The sequence below is a fragment of the Panthera pardus genome, unplaced genomic scaffold (assembly GCF_024362965.1).
Source record: "Panthera pardus isolate Hobbes unplaced genomic scaffold, ASM2436296v1 HiC_scaffold_2, whole genome shotgun sequence".
NCBI classification, from domain to species: Eukaryota; Metazoa; Chordata; class Mammalia; order Carnivora; family Felidae; genus Panthera; species Panthera pardus.
The window spans coordinates 30,907,746-30,929,514 of record NW_026526765.1 but is presented as its reverse complement, the minus strand read 5'-3'; the positions used below and the strand labels follow the sequence as shown (position 1 = coordinate 30,929,514).

Here is a 21,769-nt window from a genome sequence, read left to right as displayed (position 1 = left end):
AGTTTGCTCTTAATCGCAAGGATGATGAGGAATAGCAGTGAACAGTTTTGACAGCTGGTACTTGGTAATCCCCCCTTTTGTTCCTTGATCTCTCTTCCTCCTCAGTGGATTTGAAATGTGCTTAGTTATAGATTTAAGAATTGGAAGACTATCTCATGATTTTACAATTATTTGCCTGAGTGCATAGATAAGATAGACAGTAAGGTAAAAAAAAATAGAATGACTCTGTGCTTTATAGTTACTGTCTTGTTTTTCCTTTCTGACACTCTGTGTATGACATTCCTAAAATGAGAGTCGCCATAACTGTAGGCAACATGTCTCCAGTGCTTCCGGCAGGGCTGACACCTGTAAAACCTCTGCAGGTGTTAATTCCTTGCGTTCCTGACCCTGCGGTAAAAGCTCTGTGTATGTTCTTTGCATCCTCACAGCAGGCCCATGAGGGAGGCACTATGAACATCATCCCCATTTTATAGATGAAGATACAGAGACACAGGAAGACATTAAGTAGTGGAGCCAGGACTCGATCACAGGCAGTTTAGTTCCAGTCTGTGCTCTTTCTTACCCACCACAATTTCTGCTACAAAGTAGATATATTTATTTTTGTGTAAGGAGCCTTCCCTTTCCTTTTCACCAGTGCAGACTGAATGTACATTCAAGACCTAAGTCAAATCCTGCCCCTTATTTTAAAGCCCATCCTAATTATCTCGGCCTAAAATGCTCTCTCTTTTCTTGAATTTCAATGCAATTCTTGTCTGTCAGTCTAATTTGCAAGTAGCTTTGATATAGCTGTTCCATTGTTGTCTTATAACTATTGCTTATCTGAAATTGTATCTTGTGGCTTTTTATCATGACACTTTGTGCTTTGGGTTACCACTTACCCTTCCCCAAACCTCCTTTTTGTCATTTGTGAAGTGGTGCCAGTCTTTGCTTTAGTGAATGATTAGTGTTATCTGTAAAGCTGCTAAACAACTATCCATTGTCAATACTTCCTTTGGGGGCTCCCTGAGGGCTGCTAGAGTTAGAAGGCTGATCTTTGCAGCATAAGTGAAATCAAGCATACATGAACAGAGATGCTATTTTTAAGATCATCTAGCTCATTGCCACAAGATACGAAAGAAGATGGCACTGACAAAGTAGCAATTCCCTACTTTTGGGGATGTGATCTTTGAAGAAAAATCTTTGTATCGAGCAGTAGAGAAAGAGGCAAGAAAAACAGAGATAGAACAAATTAATTTTTAAAAAGTGAAATGTAAGAGGGCAGGTGATCCAGATCTATAGTAAAATGTGACATTTTTGTTTATAATTATATGTTATTAATACCAGCATTTAAAGCATAATTGCTTATAACCTGTCATTTTGTGACAGGTTATATGCCATTATTTTGTGATAGTTTAAGAATCAAGAATACTATACGTTAGTGTTTATTTGGAACTTTACCATTTATGCCCATGGCCTCATATGCAGGCAAGGAAGCATGTGCTGCACAGACCAGGATGCCAGTGACTCCTGGGAGCTACGCAGCACCCTCCCCGCCCCCCCCCCCCCCATATTTCTCTCCCTATAAACAACAATTTTCAATTCTTTTACCTGATTCTTTTATTATGTATTTCCATTTTCCAAATAGCATGCTTATGTTTCTCTTTCTTCATTTTTCTTTTCAGTTTTGAGCAATGTTTTATTTTAACAGTGGGTAATGAGAATTTAGTCCCCTTGCCTTCCCTGGGCACACACACTTGCATGCTTCCGTGCTTGCTGTCTCTTACATTTCCCGTCTTTTTCCAATATCGTTCTCTCATTCTGCTCTAATTTTTGGTAGACTGGCATTCATTGTTTGTATTATGGTTATATAAACACTATCCACAACTGAACCAAGTAGTGTATTATCATTTTCCTTTTTTGGGGGTACAACTTCTTGTCTTGTATTTTTAGTTTTATTTTCATGCTCCATGAATTCATTCCTGAATCCTCTCCAAGTTTTATGAATCTCCTGTTGAAATGTCCACACACACTAGTATCTTACCAGCTATACATTTGTGAATAGCTCTGAGACCTTCTGACTTACTTCTCAACACTTCTTACAGAGGGTTCGCGTTAGATAATGTTTGTACAGCAGGAGTGTGGTAAGTAGCTGAGGACTCTCACGGCCAGAGGTTTCTCAGGAGCTCCAGCAGCCTCCACTCCTACCAGCAGCCCTTGATTAGAAGAGATTAATACCCAGGTATACATGTAACCCATCCAGGGCAAACCTCTGTGTTTCTTTTTGGCACATTTGTTATGAAGCTGCGGTCCAAGAGGTCTCCTGTCATCATTCAGGAGATTCCTTTTACCTTTTTCTTACAATGGATCCTCTTTTTCCTGAACTCTTCCTCTTATTTTCTCATTTTGGTAGAAGCGTATATTCTCATAGTTGTTAGCTATTTATAATTTATAGATACTCTCTGTTACCTACAATGATAGCTTCCAGAGATAGATAGATAGATATAGATAGATATAGATAGATATAGATAAGATAGATATTTTTTTAATTAGTTGCTAACAAAATTTAAAAGACTGTCAGTTCCAAATATTGAGGAGAGGTAGAACAGTTGGAACTTTCATACACTTCTGGTGGGAGTGTAAAATGCTACTTGATAAATTCATTAAGACACATTTCTAAAAATGTCTATTTTGCACTCATTCATGATTACTATTTTAGCTGGGTATACAATTGTAAGTTGGGGAATTATCCTCAAGATTTGAAGACATTGTTCCATTTGTTTCTCATTGTGGATCTGTCTTCCTTTGTTGTGCTAGACCGTCATAGGCTCCTTTCAGTCTCAAACCACATGTCTGTCAATTTGGGAAATTTTCTTATTTTATGTCTTTGATTTCTTCCTCTCTGTTTTCTCTGTTCTTCAGAAATCAGACCTTCTAGATTGGGAAGTAATTTTCTTACTGTTCTTACTTTCTACCTGTTTTTTTTCCTCAATTTTCTGAGCAGTTTTTTCTTAAACTTTATCTTACAGTCTGATTATTGAATTTCTATTAATATATATTTTTTAATGTACAAGATATCCCTTTTCTCTGTTCTTTTTGTTTGTTTAATGGATGCAATATCTCTTCTTACCTCTGAGGACATCAGTTACCTAATATTTTTTCCTTCTGTTCTGTTTCTTCAAGTTGCTTTTTTCTTTATTTTGATCTTTGACCCTCAGAACTTTTTCTTCAATTTCTGGTCATCCTGGTTGCTGCTCATATTTTAAGTGGCTCTTAAAGAAATTTTTTTTAATTTTTAAATCTAATAGGAACTTCTGTTTGCCATCCAGGGTCTTGTTGACTGAGATGTTATTGTAGGTGATTAGGATGGGCCATCTAGTTGGCAGAATCTTAATAGTATTATTTTAGGTGTTCATCTTGACCTGTTCCTATGCTCCAGAAAATTCATTTTGGTTCCTACCAGGTGAGTAGGAACTCTGCCATCAGCCTCCTAATGGCTGAGGAGAAGGCAGGAGCACACCAGCCTTCACAGTGCATAGGTTAACAGTCTTCCTGGTTGTGGTACCATATTCCCCATTCTCCATTCTTTCTGAGGTTCTTCATGCCAGAGATATTTGGTTTTACTTTCCCAGAGCATGAGTCTCCCATCTGCCAAGATGAAGAGGAGTAGTCTTTTGGTAGCACAGAATGTGGGAGGGGATCTGGGTGTGTAACATTATCTTCAGACAACTTTCAAGCAGCTTTCTGTTCTGTGCCTCACCTTCACCTGCATTTCCATAGGAGCCTGGTGCATACAGCCCTTTCCTGAGCCCTTTGGCATTTCCATGGTAGAAGTCAGGTTGTTTCTGCCTTTTCCACTGAAGGCTTCAGGTTCAGCTTTCTCAGGTCTTCTGAGTCCGTTCCCCTTGTCCATCAGCCCTCCACCATCCAGAATTTCACTGGTGGTGTTTCTTCTCCTGTGTTTGCCCTTGTGCATCTATACCTTTTTAAAAAATCCATGCACTTTTGTATTGGAGACATTTCGGAAGGTAATAGAGAGGGAAATGCAATTATTTAAGCTGTTGTCATTGGCTGGAGGTCCCGAGGTCTCTTTTAGTAGATCTTCAATATTTGATTGAAATCCTTCCCATTTTTCTCAATTGAAATTAGTAATTTATATTATTTTATATTACTTATAAGTTGCATATTTAAAAATAAAACTTGAGACATATAACACATAGATACAAATCCAACCTGAAACAATTTTTTGTTGAAATGCTGCTCCTCTCTTTGCTTTTAACTCTTTTTAAGTTATTTATTTTGAGAGAGAGAGGGGCACAAGCATAAGAGGAGCAGAGAGAGGGAGATAGAGGATCCCAAGCAGGCTCCATACTGTCAGTGCAAGGAGCCTGATGTGGGGCTTGACCCCACGAACTGTGAAATCATGATCTGTGCCAAAATCAAGAATCAGACCGAGCCACCCAGGCACTCCTGCCTTTAACTCTTGGAGGTACAGACCCATTAGTTTTCCTCAGTGAAAAATGGAGATCATTTTAGGTAATGGTACATTTGTCTGTGAAATGCATTGAATGTTTTGGAAAAAGGAACATCATGTGTAATAACGCAGTGGAGCCTAAATTTGAAGAAGTAAACAAGTGCACTCATTGTGATGAGCACCAGGTGTTGTATGGACGTGTTGAATCACCAAATTGTACACCTGAAACTAATTTAACACTGGTGACTATACTGGAATGAAAACAAAAGAAGCAAACCTAAATGAATCACGATTATTGATTCTGTAAGTTATTATGCCTTTTCAAAAACTGAGAGGGTTGTACAAAAGGACAAACCTTTATTTAACTTAGTGGTGATTGTGTACAGTCTGTTGTGTCTTTTAATCTGAAAAGAAAGCAGAACCTGTCACTTAGAAATCTCACTTTGTGTTTGTGTTGGTTTTTTAGGTGACCCACAACACAACTGTGAATGGCAAAGATACAGTTCATCACTGGAGTTGGGCCTCAGACATGCCCCTGGAGTGCACCACCCATTCTGTGGCAATTAGATGCTATGTTGACGATCCTCATTTCTCTGGTCGCAAAGAGTGGAGTGACTGGAGCCCACTGAAGAACATTTCTTGTAAGCTTATATGTGAAAAGCTTTCGTTTCAGATGAATTAGATTAATCTTGCTTAAGGTTTAGTTTAAGCTTTAAGTTCTCTGAACGCCACTTAGCGTTATGAGGGTCACCTGAGGATCTTCCAAGTCTCTCTCCCAGAACATTTTGATTCAGAAACTCTGGGGCAGGAGTCAGGAATCTGTATTTTTAGAGACCTTCCTGAGTCATTGGATAAACGTCTAGATTTGAAAGTCACTGTGGTAGGCGTTGAAGGACATTTAAAAATTTTAGGTAGATGTTATTGACGTCAAGTCTATATTTAAAAAAAAAAAAGGCTCCTAGTTTCTTGCCCACAGAGCAGATCCATATGAGCTGCAGAGTTATTGCAGAGAACATGGGGATCTGTAAGTGTACTGAACTCATCTGCACCCTGAATGGAGCTCAGGCAGGTAGAACGTTGGCAGTGGGAGAGAAGGCCTGGAAAATTGTTGCCAACACCTAGGCTGACGTTTATTGTAGATCCACTCTAGCGACAGCGTGGAGGAGTGGACCCGAGGAAGGAAGGACTGGAAGCAGGTAGATGAGTAAGGAGGGTCTTTTGCAGTTCAGCAAAAGACAGTGAAGGTGTAAAGTAGGGCACTTGGGTTTGGAAATGAAAAGGGAGAAAAGTTGTGAACACTGAAGACACAGGATTAAAATTGGTGACTGTGTGTTTGGTAACCAAGAAATAGAACCAAATGTGAGCATTAGTTTGGGCAGCTGAGCAGCTGGTGATGTCTTCCACTGAGGCAGAAAATATGTTAATGAATTCAGTGGGAAAGATAAATTCATTCTTAATATGTTAAGCTTGAGGTACTTATGAAGTGTCTGGGTAGCAGTGTCTCATAGGCAGTGATTAGTAGGAGCTGAAGATCTCTATTTGAGAATCATCAACATACATGCGATTCATATTGTTTACGTCTGGAGGTTAACATGCTCAGGGAAAGAGAAATGGGGACCAGGGATACACATCTTACAAGCTTGACTGTCTAAGGGTAGGATGAAAGAAAAAGAGGCCAGCAAAGCAGACAGTAGCCAGAGGGTTAAGAGTAGCCTGGTAAGAGTAGCCCGGTGGGGTAGAGTGGTGTAGAACCCAAGAGAGAAGGGAGTTTTGAGAAGTTAGAGCTTAGGCAACACACCCGATGCTGTGGATGTCAAAGGGAAGGGGAGACTGAGAAGTGGCTGTTGGACTGAGCAATTTAGGCCAGCAAGACACCTTAGTGGAATGGTCAAGGTAGGACCCACATTGTGGTAGATTAAAGAGTAAGTAGGAAACTAGAGATAATTAAAAAGATTGGACATTTAGGAAAATAAAAACAAAGGTGTGGCTTTAACCAGCAGGGAATTAGGATTAAAGAAAAAGTTCTGTTTAAGATGTAGAATACTTAAACATATATTCAGGCTGATGGAAAGTAAGAAGTCGGCCCTAAATACACAGAACCATTTCAGAGGTATAGAATTATATAATGAGTGACTTTTTCTTGGTGTGGATTTTTTATGTATGGATATAAACGCATTTAATTTGAACCTTTACACTTCTTAAGACATTAACCTGTGACCTTAGCTATTGGCCTATAGTCCCCTGCATTCCCCCACCATCACCCATCATAAGTAGATAAGACATACCTACTTTTATTTTATTTCTTGTGTAGGTCTTGCTCCTTTGAAACCTGGGGGGTCATACCTTGTCTTTGGGCCACCATTATTACAAAACACTTTATAGTATGTTTTGTATACACTGGGCTATTTTATGGTAAAATGCTTCTAAAGTATTTGTGATTCCTTTTGCTCTTTCTAGGGTCTCCTGATTCTCAGACTAAGGTTTTTCCTCAAGACAAAGTGATACTTGTAGGCTCAGATATAACATTTTGTTGTGTGACTCAAGAAAAAGTGTTATCAGCACAGATTGGCCAAACAAATTGTCCCCTTATTCATCTTGATGGGGAAAATGTTGCAATCAAGATCCATAATATTTCAGTTTCTGCAAACAGTGGAACAAATGTGGTTTTCACAACAGAAGATAACATATTTGGGACAGTTATTTTCGCAGGATGTAAGTATATAATACTGAAGAAAGAGTTCCTAGTAGTCTGTTTTGGTCCTCTTTGAAAGCTTTAATGCTGTTTCCAAGTGATGGGGATGGTGCTATTTCTTTCTCTCTTTTTTTAATTCTTTAATAAATTATAGATGAAGGCATCCAAATTTTTGCTTGTTTTAAGATGAGTTCTAATCTTGTATTTATATAACTTGAAGGTTTTGTAAGAAGATTTGCAATATCCAGCCGGTAATTTTTAAATTCTTAGTTAACAGCTGTGTTGAGTCAAGGGTAATTAGTATATAATACTTCTTAATCCTACATTGTTCAGGAATTATCTCATATAACAGTTGACCCTTGAACAAAAAAATAAGTTCGAACTGCATGGGCCTGCTTATACATGAATTTTTTTCAGTAAAAACAGTACAGTACTGTAAATGCATTTTCTCTTATGGTTTTCTTAACATGTTAAATAGCTTACTTTATTGTGAGAATATGATACACAGAATATGTGTTATGTTAATCAATTGTCTGTTATTGGTGAGGCTTCCAGTCAACAGTAAACTAGTAGTTAAGTTTTGGAGGAGTCAAAAGCTATATATAGATTTTTTTTTAAGTTTATTTTTTTAGTAAAAAAATACACCCAACAATGGGGCTTGAATTCATGACCCCCAAGATCAAGAGTCGCATGCTCTTCTCATTGAGCCAGCTGGGTGCTCTTGCATGTAGATTTTTGGGAGGTTCCATGAGAACTTCATGGGAGGTTGGTTCCCCAAACCCTGTGTTTTCAAGGGCCACTCTGTGTCAGTTTCCCACCAAAAACATACCTTTTAAAATTAAAAAGGTAAAACGTCCCACCTAATTAAAACATATCTTTTTAAAATTTAACTTTAGAACATACCTTTTGGAGCACCTGGGTGGCTCAGTCACTTGGTTGAGCATCCGACTCTTGATGTCAACTCAGGTCATGATCTCAAGGTTGTGGGATCAAGCTCCACATCAGGCCTCATGCTCAGCACAGAGCCTGCTTAGGAATCTCTGTCTCTCTCCCCTTCTTGCTGTCTGTCTGTCTCTGTCTACAGTAAGTAAATTTTAAAAAATTTAAAACATACCTTTTAAAACTTACCCCAATTAAAGAAATTGTAATGATTTTACACAAAAATCTTTCAATAGTGTATTGCAGGCTTCTGTGACTTTTAAAGTAATATATTTGAGGAGGAGGAGTAACTGGAGGACATGCATGAGAAGGGCCCCCTCTCCCTGTTTGTGTGTGTAACATATGCTCCGTTATACAGGGGCATCGTTATTAATGTGGTCACTCCTACAGTTCTAAAAGTACAGCATGCTTCCAGAAGTTATTGTGGGAGACTGCCCTATTTATATAGCTTGTGTTGAGTGTCCACAGAGAATTTGCGTTTCGAGCTTTTCTGTCCCCTCTCCCGTGGCAACTGTCCTGTGGCGCACTGATGGCTTTGCCTCCAGCAGTCCTTGCTTCCCTTCCTCCCCTGCAATTCTGAATTCGAGGCGGAGTTTGGGCTAAAGGGTCTCATGAATAAAGTGTGTGGAACGTAGTGAGTGGGTTTTGTGATTTTCTTTTGCTTGTGTGGTGATTTTTCTTAAACTTTTTTTGATTCTCAGCTGTGCTCTAGACCAGCAGCTCTCCACCTTTCTATTCCTTCTGTTGAAACTTAGGAGGAATTATGTCGATTCGCTGATACACTCCCAAGGGAATAACCAGGCTTAGGTGCACTTCTCAGTGATGGCTGGAACCGTGTTCCCTTTTTGTCTTCCCAGAAATGCATTTTGCAGTTCAAGTGAAAGTGAGATTATGTTCAAATTTAAACTTTAGAAATTTCTTTCCTAATGGAATTTTAGGAAATGACTTGCAACATTCCTCATAAATGATCATGGAGCATATAAACTGAGAACCAGTGGTGTATGTAGTGAGGCTACCTGATAAGTGATAACCAAAAAATGAGACAGCCACTTAAAAGTACAAAAGACAAAAATTAAAACTCAGAAGATGAGAATATCCATCAAGTTTTTATTATTTCTAACAGTGTTCTCACCTTCTGTCACATAGTAGGACAAACCTATTTAATTCATATATTAACCTTCATTTGTAGCATTTGGTGGTTGAAATACTATTTGTTAACTCCGGAGCAGTGGTAGAATTTCCCTGCAGAGGGATTTCTTTAGGGACTTAACAGCAAGGGCAGTTTATGGTGTGAGTTAGGGATCAAGAGTCATTATTTTCTTTCCCTCATGGATATCCTGTTAACCGGCCATGTGTTCAAAAGACACATTAAAAACCTACCAGGATTTTTGTTTGAGTTACATTAGATCTATTAATTGAGGAGACCAGTTTAGGAGAATTTTCATTCTTTCTATACTGAGTTATCCAAGCCAGGAACATGGTCTATCTTTCCATATAGTTAGGTCTTCTTTGATTTATATTGGTGATAGAAAGTCTTATGTATCTTCTAATAAATTTATTCCTATGAATTTGGTGTTTGGTGCTAGTAGTAACAGTGGCTTTTTTTCCTTTTAAGTTTATTATTGTGATTGCAAATAAATTTATTATCCAGCAGACAGAAGAATACTTATTTACCAATACTTGTCAGTGTTTGTTCATGAGCTAATTTAGTCTTCTAAGCAAAATAGATCTTATTTTATAAACACTATTTCTTTAGTAATCACTCAGAGTTATTTTCTTTTTTAATTTTTTAATGTTTATTTATATTTGAGAGAGAAAGCACGAGCAGGGGAGGGACAAAGAGACGGAGACAGAATCTGAGACGGGCTCCAGGCTCCAAGCTGTGAGCTGTCAGCACAGAGCCTGACATGGGGCTCGAACCCAGGAGCATTGAGATCATGACCTGATCCAAAGTCGGATGCTTAACTGACTGAGCCATCCAGGCGCCCCTGGAGTTATTTTCATAGATAGTGCCACTTCAGCATTAAACATTGACCTAAATACTAATCTTTCATCATACTTAAAGCATTTTAACATAATACACTGTGACATAGAATTAGAGTGTTTAAATATTTATGTCAATGACAGATTTCATACTTGCTCATTTGAAAACATTCTCGTAAAAAATGGCTTTGTTTTTTAAATTACATTTTCTATTTGCTGGTAATACAGTTGATTTATACCTAGTTTTTACCTAGCGTCAGGTGATTCCTTTATAAGTTAATTTATTTGAGAAGACAGTACCTTACCTTTCAGATCCTCCCCTCATATTTTTTCTACCTCCCATCTTCCCTTCTCCTTCTTTCTGTTTGCTCCTGTTATTTGGATTTTAACTATTTCAACTTAACATATCTGCCAAATACTAAAATAATCAGCATTTTTAGTGTACTCAAAAATTTGGCATGTCATTCTAATAAAATGACTTAAAGTTTGGCCTTAGATTTAAAACAGTTTTCAAAACAAATATGTCAGTTTTAGTCTCACTATCCCATTGTTAGACTTCAGTATAAATACTCATGACTCCTCTTAATATTACCTAAAATATCACTTATGGACATTATTCTATCTCAGGAAGGTATGGGAAATTTGCTAAGTCCTTTTCAGTTACTCACTAGTAGTCTAAGTCTAAGAACTGTTTTTAAAGTTTAGTTTTTAAAAAATAAAATTATTGGGACACCTGGGCGGCTCAGTTGGTTAAGTATGCAGCTCTTGGTTTTGGCTCAGGTAATAATCTCACCATTTGTGGGTTCGAGCCCCACGTTGGGCTCTGTGCTGACAACTCAGAGCTTGGAGCCTGCTTCAGATTTTGTGTCTCCCTCTCGCTCTCTGCCCCTCCCCCACTTGTGCACTTGTTCTCTCTCAAAATAAACATTAAAAAATATTTTACAGATTTTTTCAATAAGTAATTGTTTTTAAAAAATTTAGTGAAATATAGTTTGGATAAATATGACAGAGAACACTAGTTTCTATGTATGCTTGGTTAAGCATGATTACAGAAATACCAATTTCAGGGGCACTTGGGTGGCTCAGTTGGTTGGGCGACTGACTTCAGCTCAGGTCATGATCTCACAGTTTGTGAGTTTGAGCCCCGCATCGGGCTCTGTGCTGACAGCTCGGAGCCTGAAGCCTGCTTCGGATTCTGTGTCTCCCTCTCTCTGCCCTCCCCTGCTCATGCTCATGCTCTGTCTCTGTCTCTCAATAATAAATAAACGTTAAAAAAATTAACAAAAAGAAATACCAATTTCTTTTTTCTTTTTTCTTTTCTTTCTTTCTTTTTTTTTTTTTTTTTTTTTTTGAGAGAGAGAGAAAAAGAGGAGCAGAGGGAGAGAGAGAGAATCTAAACAGACGCAGGGATTGATCCCATGACCCTGGGATCGTGACCTGAGCTGAAATCAAGAGTTGGACGCTCAACCAACCGAGCCACCCAGGTGACCCTGGAAATAACCAATTTGTATAATTAGTGTCCAACGCAGAATTTTCCATTATTACTTTAAAGGTCTGACACACACACACACACACACACACACACACACACATACACACACACACACATTCTTTTTTTTTTCTAGTTTTGTCCCTGCAAAATGAGAGGGAATCATTTCAATAAAGAACAAAAACCAAAGAGCAGTAGTCACTTCTGAATTATAGGAAGATGCAGCATTTCACCAAGAGATACTTTATAAGTAATAATCCTTGCAACTTCTTTAAGAACTTTGAAACTTGTAACACGACCCGACCCGTGTTGACTTTTAATTTGAATTGGAATTTCTTTTCAAATCACAGTTATAAATGATAGATATTGATACTTTTAACCTGTAAATTTTTCTGACTTGTTGGATCCAGGTTCCTCTGAGAGATTTGGTAGATTTTGAGGCGGGTGGGGGGGGGGGGGGGTCGTTGTTGGGGAGCTTCCAAATGAGCTAGTAGTCATTCATCAGCATATTTTAATCCATCATTTCTAATGTAAAATCAACTCCAAAACATGCTACAGAAATTCCTGCATTGTTCCAAAGGTAAAGTGTAAACACAAAGTTATTTTCATTTTTAAAAGAAATTGTACAAAACATAATTAACATTTGTGAAACATGTTTTCAGGGAAATTGTATATCACCTGTAACTACATTTTTCTTCCCATTAGATCCACCTGATATTCCTCAAAAACTGAATTGTGAGACATACGATTTAAAAGAGATTATATGTACTTGGAATCCCGGAAGACCGACAGCACTGGTGGGCCCACGCAATACAAGTTACACTTTATTTGAAAGGTAAAGATCACTGGTGAGGGAAAAATGTCAGACAGTGAGGAGTACGTTGGAGGGGTATTAAGTGACATAGGGAATGCTCTCATTTATGTTATGAGCAAGAAAGAAAATCCAGTATGCTGTATGAAATTGGATATGCATATTACATGCACACAGACTATATTTGCATGCTCTTTTAAAAATCCTGGAAGAACCCTCAAATACGAACAGAGGCTGTTTCTGGGTAGTAGGCTTCTGGCCGATTATTTTCATCTATTTTCTGTATCCTCTACGTTTTCTTCCCAGAGTCTGTAGTAACATCTATAATTAGAGATATAAACGTTTTAAAAAGATTAATTATTAGAAATGTTACCCACTTATTTTTTCCTGCAGTGTTTATCTCTCTTGCCATTTTGAAATTATTTTAATCTTGTTGCTCTCTTAATTCATAGTTTCTCAGGAAAATATGTTAAATTTAAAAGAGTTGAAGCACCAACCAATGAAAGCTACCAGTTATTCTTTCAAATGCGTCCAAATCAAGAAATATATAATTTTACTTTGAATGCTCGCAATCCTCTGGGTCGGTCAGAATCAACTATTTTAGTTAACATAACTGAGAAAGGTAAGCTGCTTCATAAACCAGTGTCTTAAAAATAATTGTAGAAGTGCTGGAGTGTCTTGAGATTAATGAGGAGTGCTTCCAGGGACTACTTTTTACTATTTTCTTTCTAGTTTTATAAATTGTTATAAATTAGTTTTATAAATTTTATAGATTTTATTTGATAATCCTTAAAATGTATAATTACGTTTCACCATTTTATTGAATTCAGACAAAAATTTGAATTAGTCATTTTCACAGAAACTTTAAGTGGTTTTATCTAATAGGTTTTGATTCCTGAAAAATGTTTTGCCCCAGTTTTAAAAGCTTTTTATTTTAATTACAGACTCACAGGTGGTTGCAAAGATATAAATTACAGCCCCGTGACCTCTTCACCCAGCTTTCACCATTTTTGACGTCTTAGTAACTATATAGTATAATTTCCAAATAAGGTAGTTGACACTGGTACACTACTGTAAACCAGGCCAGTGAGCTGGACCGCTGACTTTGCCCAGTTTTCGCAAGTTTCTACGTGCACTTAGAGGTGTGTGTGTGTGTGCGTGCGCGTGCGCACGCGCGCACTTCTGTGCAGTTGGATCCATGTATAGGTTCACAGAACCATCAACACAATCAATATAGAACTGTTCTATCTCCACAAAGGAACTTTTTCTTGTTGCCCCCGTTGGCAAACCCCCTCCCCCACCCCCATCCCTCCCCCACCCCCACCCCCACCCTTCCACCCACCCCTCCACCACCCCTCCACACCTGCTCTTGCATCCCGCTCCCTAGGCAATATCCAATCTGTTATTCCTCTCAGTGCTTTGTTATGTTGAAAATGTTATATAAATGGAATCATACAGTGTATAACCTTTGGAGATTGGCATTTTTTACTAAGGGTAGTATCCTTGAGATCCATCCAGGTTGCTGTATGTATCAGTAAGTAGTTTGTTCCTTTTTATTGCCGATGATTCCGGAATTTTTAGCAGCCCTGTTAATACATAGCTCCAAATAGAACTTAAATATGGTCCATCTTCTTAGCATTCATTCCTGTGGGCATTCTGCTGCATCGGGTCCATACCAGCCTCTGCAGCACAGAATGGTGACATAGAGGCCTTCTCTTAGAGACTCGGTCACTGAGAAAGGCTTAAACCAAATGCCATTAAAAAACAGACTGGCAAGTGATTAGTAGATGACCGTGTTGCCTTGTTTGTAAACATAAGTACACTTCATCAGCTATTCCTTCTCATCATTTTTGTTATTTCCCGGGTTTTCGTAAGGTCCAAACAGCTACATTTTATACTTGAGTGGTGGTTTGTGTGTATTTCCCTGCCCTCTGCCTTTCAACTTTATTTTCCCATGTTGCTCTCCTTCCACTCACATGGCACGCGCACTGTCATCAGCATCACTGCGCCTTTGTTCTTGCTCAGAGCCCAAACTGAAATGCTTTTCTGCATCCGTTCTGCCATTTTGCTCAGATTCTCCCTTCAAAGCTCCTCTTAAGACCCATCTTCACTCTAAGACTTTCCCTACCACACCGACGTCTAAACTCCGGTAGCTGTTAATATCTCTGCCACACATTTCAAACTCAGCATATGTACTCTTGTTACTTTTCTTTTTGTTTGTCAGTCCCCCAGTAAGTTAGAGGTTCCTTAAAGGTAGAGATTATGCTCCTACGACCTTGTAGTATTCCTGATGGCAGTATAGGAACCTTGAGTGTGGTTGGTCCATGAAAACTGTGGGCATGATATCAGCAGTAAAAGTGAGCTTTTGTGTTCCATGGATACTGAGTGGAATATTGTTGATCAGTACTAATGATACCTCTTTCGTTTTTCGGGGTTTTTTGATTGTCATTTGTCATGTTAGAAAAGAGCTTTTAGGATGATCTCTACAAATTGTATTTACAGTTTATCCTCGTATTCCTACTTCAATCAAAGTGAAGGATATTAATTCAACAGCTGTTATACTTTCCTGGCATTTACCGGGCAACTTTGCAAAGATTAAACTTTTATGTCAAATTGAAATTAACAAAACGAACTCAGTACAAGAATTGGTGAGTAAGATTCTTCTGTAGACTTGCTTTGAGGTTACTTTAGATAAAATACTTAGTTTTCAAAAAGAATTGAGTAAATTGAGGGGCGCCTGGATGGCTCTGTCAGTTAGGCGTCCACTTTTGATCTTAGGTCAGGTCATGATCTCACGGTTCATGGGATCAAGCTCTGCATTGGGCTCTGCACTGACAGCATGGGGCCTGCTTGAGATTCTCTCTCCCCCTGCCCCTCTGCCCCTCTCTTTCTCTCTTTATCTTTGAGAGAGTCTCAAAATAAATAAATAAAGAATTGTGTAAATTGATATGCATAGGCTCTCAGGTTATTTATTATAGAGATTTACTAAGAACTAAGGCACCATACATCAATGTAATAACGGCTTTTTATTTAGTACTTGAACACAGTTATAATACTGGATATTATTAGAACATGAGTTGCACTTTTATTAGGTTGTTTCCAGGTCTCGTATAGCATCTTGCACATAGCTAGCGCCCAGTAAATTTGTGAATGAATGAGTAGTTTTTTGCCATAGCCGCCAGCATGAATTAATGGACTAATAATAAGCACCAGAGAGAAGGTTTCAGACTGCCAAGTGCAGCAGTAGGAACAAGTGAGTAAGTGAGAGCATGACTTTTTAACACCGTTTAGATACTTAAGGTTGACTTTTATACTGTACCATCTTGTAATTTGTGCTAAGTCCCAAATAAAAGAGACTGTAATGAAAATATTCATTGGAAGCTTATTGATGGTTGCTACAAAACTCAGATGCCAAAATATAACCCCAGAAGCTTTGTAATTGGGAGTTCAGAGGACTTCCTGAGGCGTGCACATCCCCAAATTTGTTTAAACTGTTTCATTTTTTATGTAATTTAAATAAGAATTTGTTGAATATTCCGCATGTTTAACACCAAACTAGAGGTTCTAAGTGCTGTATTAAAAAATGCACAAGACGATGCCTGCCTCGAAGCTTCCAGATATACCTGACTAATGTACTTAAATCCTCAAGGTCATCTCAGATTAGTAAATCTGAGGCTTACCATATATTAAGGCTTACTGTATTACCATTAGCCATTGACCGACGATCAAAATTTATATCATCTTTGCTGCATAATTTAATTGATCATTATTACTTAGATCCAGTATTTGGATTAAAATGACACCGAAGTTGTTTGGTTGTTGTTGCAGAACATAATTTTACCGATTTGGTAGTTACGTAAAAATTAAAATGTTTTGGTGGCTGAACTAACTTTAGTGCTGTAAAGGCAAACTCAGGTGGACATTTAGTCAATTTATGTTACAAATTTGGGCAGCTTTCTTATCAAAAAAAAGTATGTGTGTATAAATGTGTGTTTTTAAACACATGACATTACTTATACATACATTTGCATATTTATTTGCTCTCTAATAGCGGAATATCACGATCAGAGGAGTAGAAAATTCAAGTTATCTTGTAGCTGTGGACCAGTTAAACCCATATACTGTATATACTTTCCGGATTCGCTGTTCTGCTGAAACTTTCTGGAAATGGAGCAAATGGAGCAATGAAAAAAAATATTTAACCACAGAAGCCAGTAAGTTAACTAAATGATTTATGGCTAAATATCACTAGGGATCCTGAAATTTTACAACTGTTTTTTTTTTTTAATGTCACCAAATGAGTAAAAGGAGAACACTTGAATTGTGTAATTGTATAGTATCTGCTCGTAAAATGTCATCCAGACATTTTAAATGGTGGCTCTAAGGTTTGGGATAGTGTGGACAGTTACTTGGCCCGTGTTGTGTGGGAAACTCTAGGTCTGTCTGCCGGATGATTGCAGCTGTCCTAAAATGGTGCAGAGGAAACAGACTGGAAACTGTGCTAAGATTACGGGGTGATTTTGCTCATAGTCTTTTCCTCCTTTTCCTAGAATTTTAATTCTGTTTTAATTCTGTTCAGTTCTGTTTGCTGAAGACAATTCTTGGTAAAGAGAATTTGTTGGAATTTTTATTTGCGACTTAGGCCTGAGAAATGGATGGGGCCACGGGTCTTGAACTACTCTTTCTGCAGTACACCAAATAGGTCAGAATAGGTGCAAAATTAGTTGACTGGTTTTCTGAGTATGATAATTTCCAAAGACAGAAGGAGATTCTATCCTTGACTAATCACATGTCAGCTTTGAAAATCAAAAACAAAAAACTTAAAAATAGGTATAATTTTCAGGAGTCATTCAGTAAAAGATAGCAAAAGCTTTATTTAAACTAGATAACTTGGGGGGGGGGGTGGTGTAAAACTTCTTCCAAAAATTTAATGAACAGTAAAACACAAACTGATAGGTATTGATCCAGACTTTGCCTCTCCACAGGAAGGAAGGTTAGAAAGATGAGAGGGGCTTTGCAATATTGTGTCCGGGTGGTTTGGATCATCAAAATGGAATCCCATGCATGAATCCAGAGACGGAGAGTGTTAGTTATTCATTGCTGCCTGACAAATTACCCTAAAATTCAGGGGCTTAAAACAGTAAACATTTATTCTCTCACGATGAGTTTAGGTCAGAAACTCAGAAGCAGCTTAGTTGAGTATCTCTGGCTTCGAGTCTCTTGTGAGGCCACAGTGTGGACGTGGGTGGGGGCTGCAGGCTTGCCTAGGACTAGAGAATCTGCTTGAAAGATGGCTCGCTCAGTGGCTGGTCCTCACCACACAGACCTCTCCGTAGTGCTGCTGAGTGGCCTCATAACATGGCAGCTAGCTCCCCCCAGACTTAATGAGGAGAGAGAGACCATGGCGCCTCCATGATGCCTTCTGTGACCTCGCCTCAGAAGGGAGGAGCCATCATGTCTGTTGCACTCTGTGTCACACAGGCTGATGCTGATACAGTGTAGGAGTGGACCACACAGGCAGGCATATCAGGAGGCGTGACCAATGTCATTGGTCATTTGTAGACTGGCTACCACAGGAGCCTTTGCCTTCGGTTGACGAGCTGCTGTTGCCAAGAGGAAACACTTGATTCACACCTCATTAAGATGACAGCATTAATTCACTTAACAAATACTTACTGAGTACCTGCCATGTGTCAGGGACTGTTCTAGTCACCAGGGATATAGCAGTGGATGAAACAGTCTCTGCCCATGGAGTTTATAGGCTAGAGGATTAGAAGTAAAATTTTAAAAATAGTATGTTGGGAGAAAAATAAAGCTGAGAAAGGGGACTAGGGAAAGAAAGTGACAGGGGAAGGAGGGGTTGCAGTCTTAAATAGGGTAGCTGGAAAAGACCTCACTATTAAGGTAACATTGGAGCTGAGATCTAGAGCAGGCGAGGTAGCAAGCTACACGGGGAGCCAGGGCAGGAGAGCTTCCGCACACAGGAAGAGAGGTCACAGAGAGCTCAGGAAGCCTGAGGCAGGTGTCCTCAACACGTTGGAGGAGCGGGACACCAGGAAGCCCGTGCTCGGCCAGAGCCCACCTGAGCAGGAGGAGGTGGGAAGATGTGAGCCAGAGCAGCACGAGCCTCAGGTAGGGCCTGAAGGGTGATTTTAATCCACTCGAAGGGGCCTTATGTCTTGCAGACGTTGAGAGCTCGGCTGTTTCATCCCTTCACTTCTAAGTGGAAGCCACTGAACTGCTTCACATTTTTATGGAGAATTCCAAAAACCTAGAAAAGAATCTCAAGCGCCACTGTCTCAATTATCGGTAGTCTCAACTGACATGCCGTACATGTCTTCGAATGCTAACTTTTAAATCTCTTTCCTAGTTCCTTCAAAGGGACCAGATACTTGGAGAGAGTGGAGTTCTGATGGAAAAAACTTAATAATCTATTGGAAGGTAATTGTCTAATTTTTTTTCCTTAGATATTTAAATGATTATATTATGCTAAACTTGCGTGTGGTACTTGGGTTCTCCGGGAGACTGGATTTCCCAGACTGGCTCTTTGCAGCACTGCTGAGAATCTAACCTGGTACTAAACCCCCCCAGACCCCTCATCACTACTGAATCACCACGGCCAGTGTGGTGAGGGTCTTCTCTGTCGGATCGGGGTGTTCTTTACTTTGATTTCATGAGGACTGGAAAGGACCTGAGGATTTCGTGAATTCCATCCACGTCTGTCACTTCAGCCAGAAACACCTCAAGAAGCCACAAGTTAGAATCTCAGTTGTGTTGGTGTTACGTTTTTTATCTTGAACACATAGGAAACTTTTTACATATTTCGTGTGTACTTTGTTTCCCTTAAGTAAATTGCATTATTATATGCCACTTAAAATTTTTGCATTTGGGTGGAAAATTAAGCTGTAAAGTTTTGTAAAAATTTTAGATACAGTGTAAATTGCATTATGTTTCCACAGTTTTTCTTTACTAGAGCAACCGTTTTTGTTGCTATACATACTCTTTATCTGATTTGCAGACATCAAAAACCATTGTTTTCCACATCAGATATTATAAGAACAGTCATAATTGGATTTCTTTAAATAGGGAATTCTGTTGTTGAAAGTAAAACTGTTTTTGCAAAAATTTGATGTCAGTACAACTTTGAGTGAAGTAAGTCTTTGTGCAAGTTCACTCTAAGTTCTGTTGCTTTGTGGTGGGCTGTATATGACCCCTCTTACTCATTTTTTAAATGTTTATTTATTTTTGAGAGAGAGAAGGGGAAGGGAGAGAGAGGATCCCAAACAGGCTCCCCACTGTCAGTGCAGAGCCAGACACAGGGCTTGATCTCCTGAACTGTGAGATCATGACCTGAGCCAAAATCAAGAGTTGGACGCTTACCCGACTGAGCCGCCCAGGTGCCCCCCCTCCCTTACTCTTGATTAGAAAATCCACTGGCTACCCAACAACTGTCTGTCACATTTCATGATAACATAGTAACGATGATACAGTCACTTCAGTATATCACTTCTCAGCCTTTTGCCTAAGATCAAGTGTCGTATCTGTTCTTAACAGTTTAGTATCCGATATGTCCTCTATCTGAGAACAATATAACACATGGATTTTTGGAATCAGAAGACACAATAGGAGCTTGCTCTGTCCATTTCACACATCAGCCTGGTACTGCAGAACCGTTACTTCAGGTATAGAGAAAATCTGTAATGTTGTTCAAACTAGACAAATGCTTAACCGAAGCTTAAAAATACTGAAGTGATTGTAACTTTGGTGACTAGGTTGATGGTTCTGCCATTTGTCAAGGACGAGCATATTTGGGTGGAAAATTAAGTTGTTTGGGGTTGAATTTTTTAAATCTGCTTTTAAAAATCTGTGCCAGCGGGATATCCAAGTAGAGTCTAATAGGTGGTGGTTTGATGTAAGGCTCTGGAGTTCGGGGCAGAAGTCGGAGCTAAGACACAGCTTTGAGTAGCATGTAACTGGGATCACTCAGGGAGAGCATGCAGGGTGCAGAGAGGCCAAGGATGGACCCCTACGTGAAAAGAGCATAAAAGGACCAGCAAAGGAAGAGGATCCAGCAGAGGAGAGTGGGAAGGGTAGATGGGCAGGAAGACCAGATGAAAATAATATAGCAGAAGCCGAGGGAGGGGGTTTTGTGAAAGAGTGAGCAGTCAGCATCATCTGATGAAGCCCACAAATCTTGGGATGATAATGGGTACGGTAGAACAGGTCATCGGAGAGTCACTGGGGACCTGTTGTGGAGCAGTGTTTTCAGCAGAGTTGTTTCTGTTTTTAATGAGAGAGATAGAGAGACATAGTCTAAGTGGGGGGGAGGGCACAGAGAGAGGAGAGCGAGAATCCTAGGCAGGTTCCGTGCTGTCAGCACAGAGCTTGACGTTGGGCTTGAACTCACAAAAGCGCGAGATCATGACCTGAGCCAAGATCAAGGGTTGGACGCTTAACTGACTGAGCCACCCAGGCGCCCCTTCAGCAGAACATTGATACCAAGGTCTGTCTGGATTAGAGGCTTCCATGCGTCATCATATAAATTGGAGCAGTGGTTTTGAAAAGCAGTTTAGCTCCATAAATAAAGAAGTTTGAATGTTTCCTCATGCCCAGTAAGTCTACTTTAGAAATCCACACTAAAGAATTAATCCTAACTATGAAAATGAAAAGTGGCACTGAAAGGTGCACCAAGTATTATCTTAGTATTGTGAAAAATTGGAAACTACTTAAATTTCATTTATTTAAGGAATATTCGGGTCAGCTAGTAAAAATACTACATAAAATATAAAGCCGTTAAAGTGTGTATATTATAGACAAGTATATTATAGAAAGGCAAAAAAAGATAAATTGTATAGAATGATTAAAACAATGTTAAAAAATATACATCTTAGAAAAACAACTTGAAGAAGGTATCAAAATGCAAAAGTATTTAAGAGATAGACATGGGAACATTTTATAGTTTTGTTTTTTTTTTTTTACTTTTGTATAATTTCCAAATTTTCTGGTGATGAGCATGTACTGGTTTGATAAAACAGTAAATATTTTTTAAAAACTGTGATGCCACAGGGGCGCCTGGGTGGCTCAGTCGGTTAAGCGTCCAACTTCAGTTCAGGTCATGATCTCACGGTTTGTGAGTTTGAGCCCCGCGTCGGGCTCTGTGCTGACAGCTTGGAGCCTGGAGCCTGCTTCAGATGCTGTGTCTCCCTCTCTCTGCCCCTCCCCAGCTTTCACTCTCTCTCTCAAAAATAAACATTAAATTTTTTTTTTTTTACATAAAACTATGATGTAGTAACTTTTTTAGGTTTTGTTTATTTATCTCTACACGCACAACCCTGAGGTCAGGAGTCACATGCTCCACTGACTGAGCCAGCCAGGGGTCCCTCATGCCATAATTTTTTACGTTTT

At 39.0% G+C, this 21,769-nt stretch overlaps 1 protein-coding gene and 1 non-coding gene across 2 annotated transcripts in view; both read left to right on the top strand.

Annotated features, from left to right (window-relative positions):
* LIFR (LIF receptor subunit alpha) overlaps window positions 1-21,769 on the top strand; it is a 77,954-nt gene that overhangs the window by 35,047 nt on the left and 21,138 nt on the right. The window contains exons 6-12 of the mRNA XM_019464216.2: window positions 4,917-5,091; window positions 6,908-7,162; window positions 12,259-12,388; window positions 12,817-12,986; window positions 14,867-15,012; window positions 16,416-16,578; window positions 18,735-18,805. Coding sequence (XP_019319761.1) covers window positions 4,917-5,091; window positions 6,908-7,162; window positions 12,259-12,388; window positions 12,817-12,986; window positions 14,867-15,012; window positions 16,416-16,578; window positions 18,735-18,805 — 1,110 coding nt within the window. The remainder of the gene's footprint in view (window positions 1-4,916; window positions 5,092-6,907; window positions 7,163-12,258; window positions 12,389-12,816; window positions 12,987-14,866; window positions 15,013-16,415; window positions 16,579-18,734; window positions 18,806-21,769) is intronic.
* Window positions 19,867-20,062, top strand: LOC128778489 (U2 spliceosomal RNA). Its single transcript, XR_008424075.1, has one exon. It is a non-coding gene; the product is annotated as a U2 spliceosomal RNA (small nuclear RNA).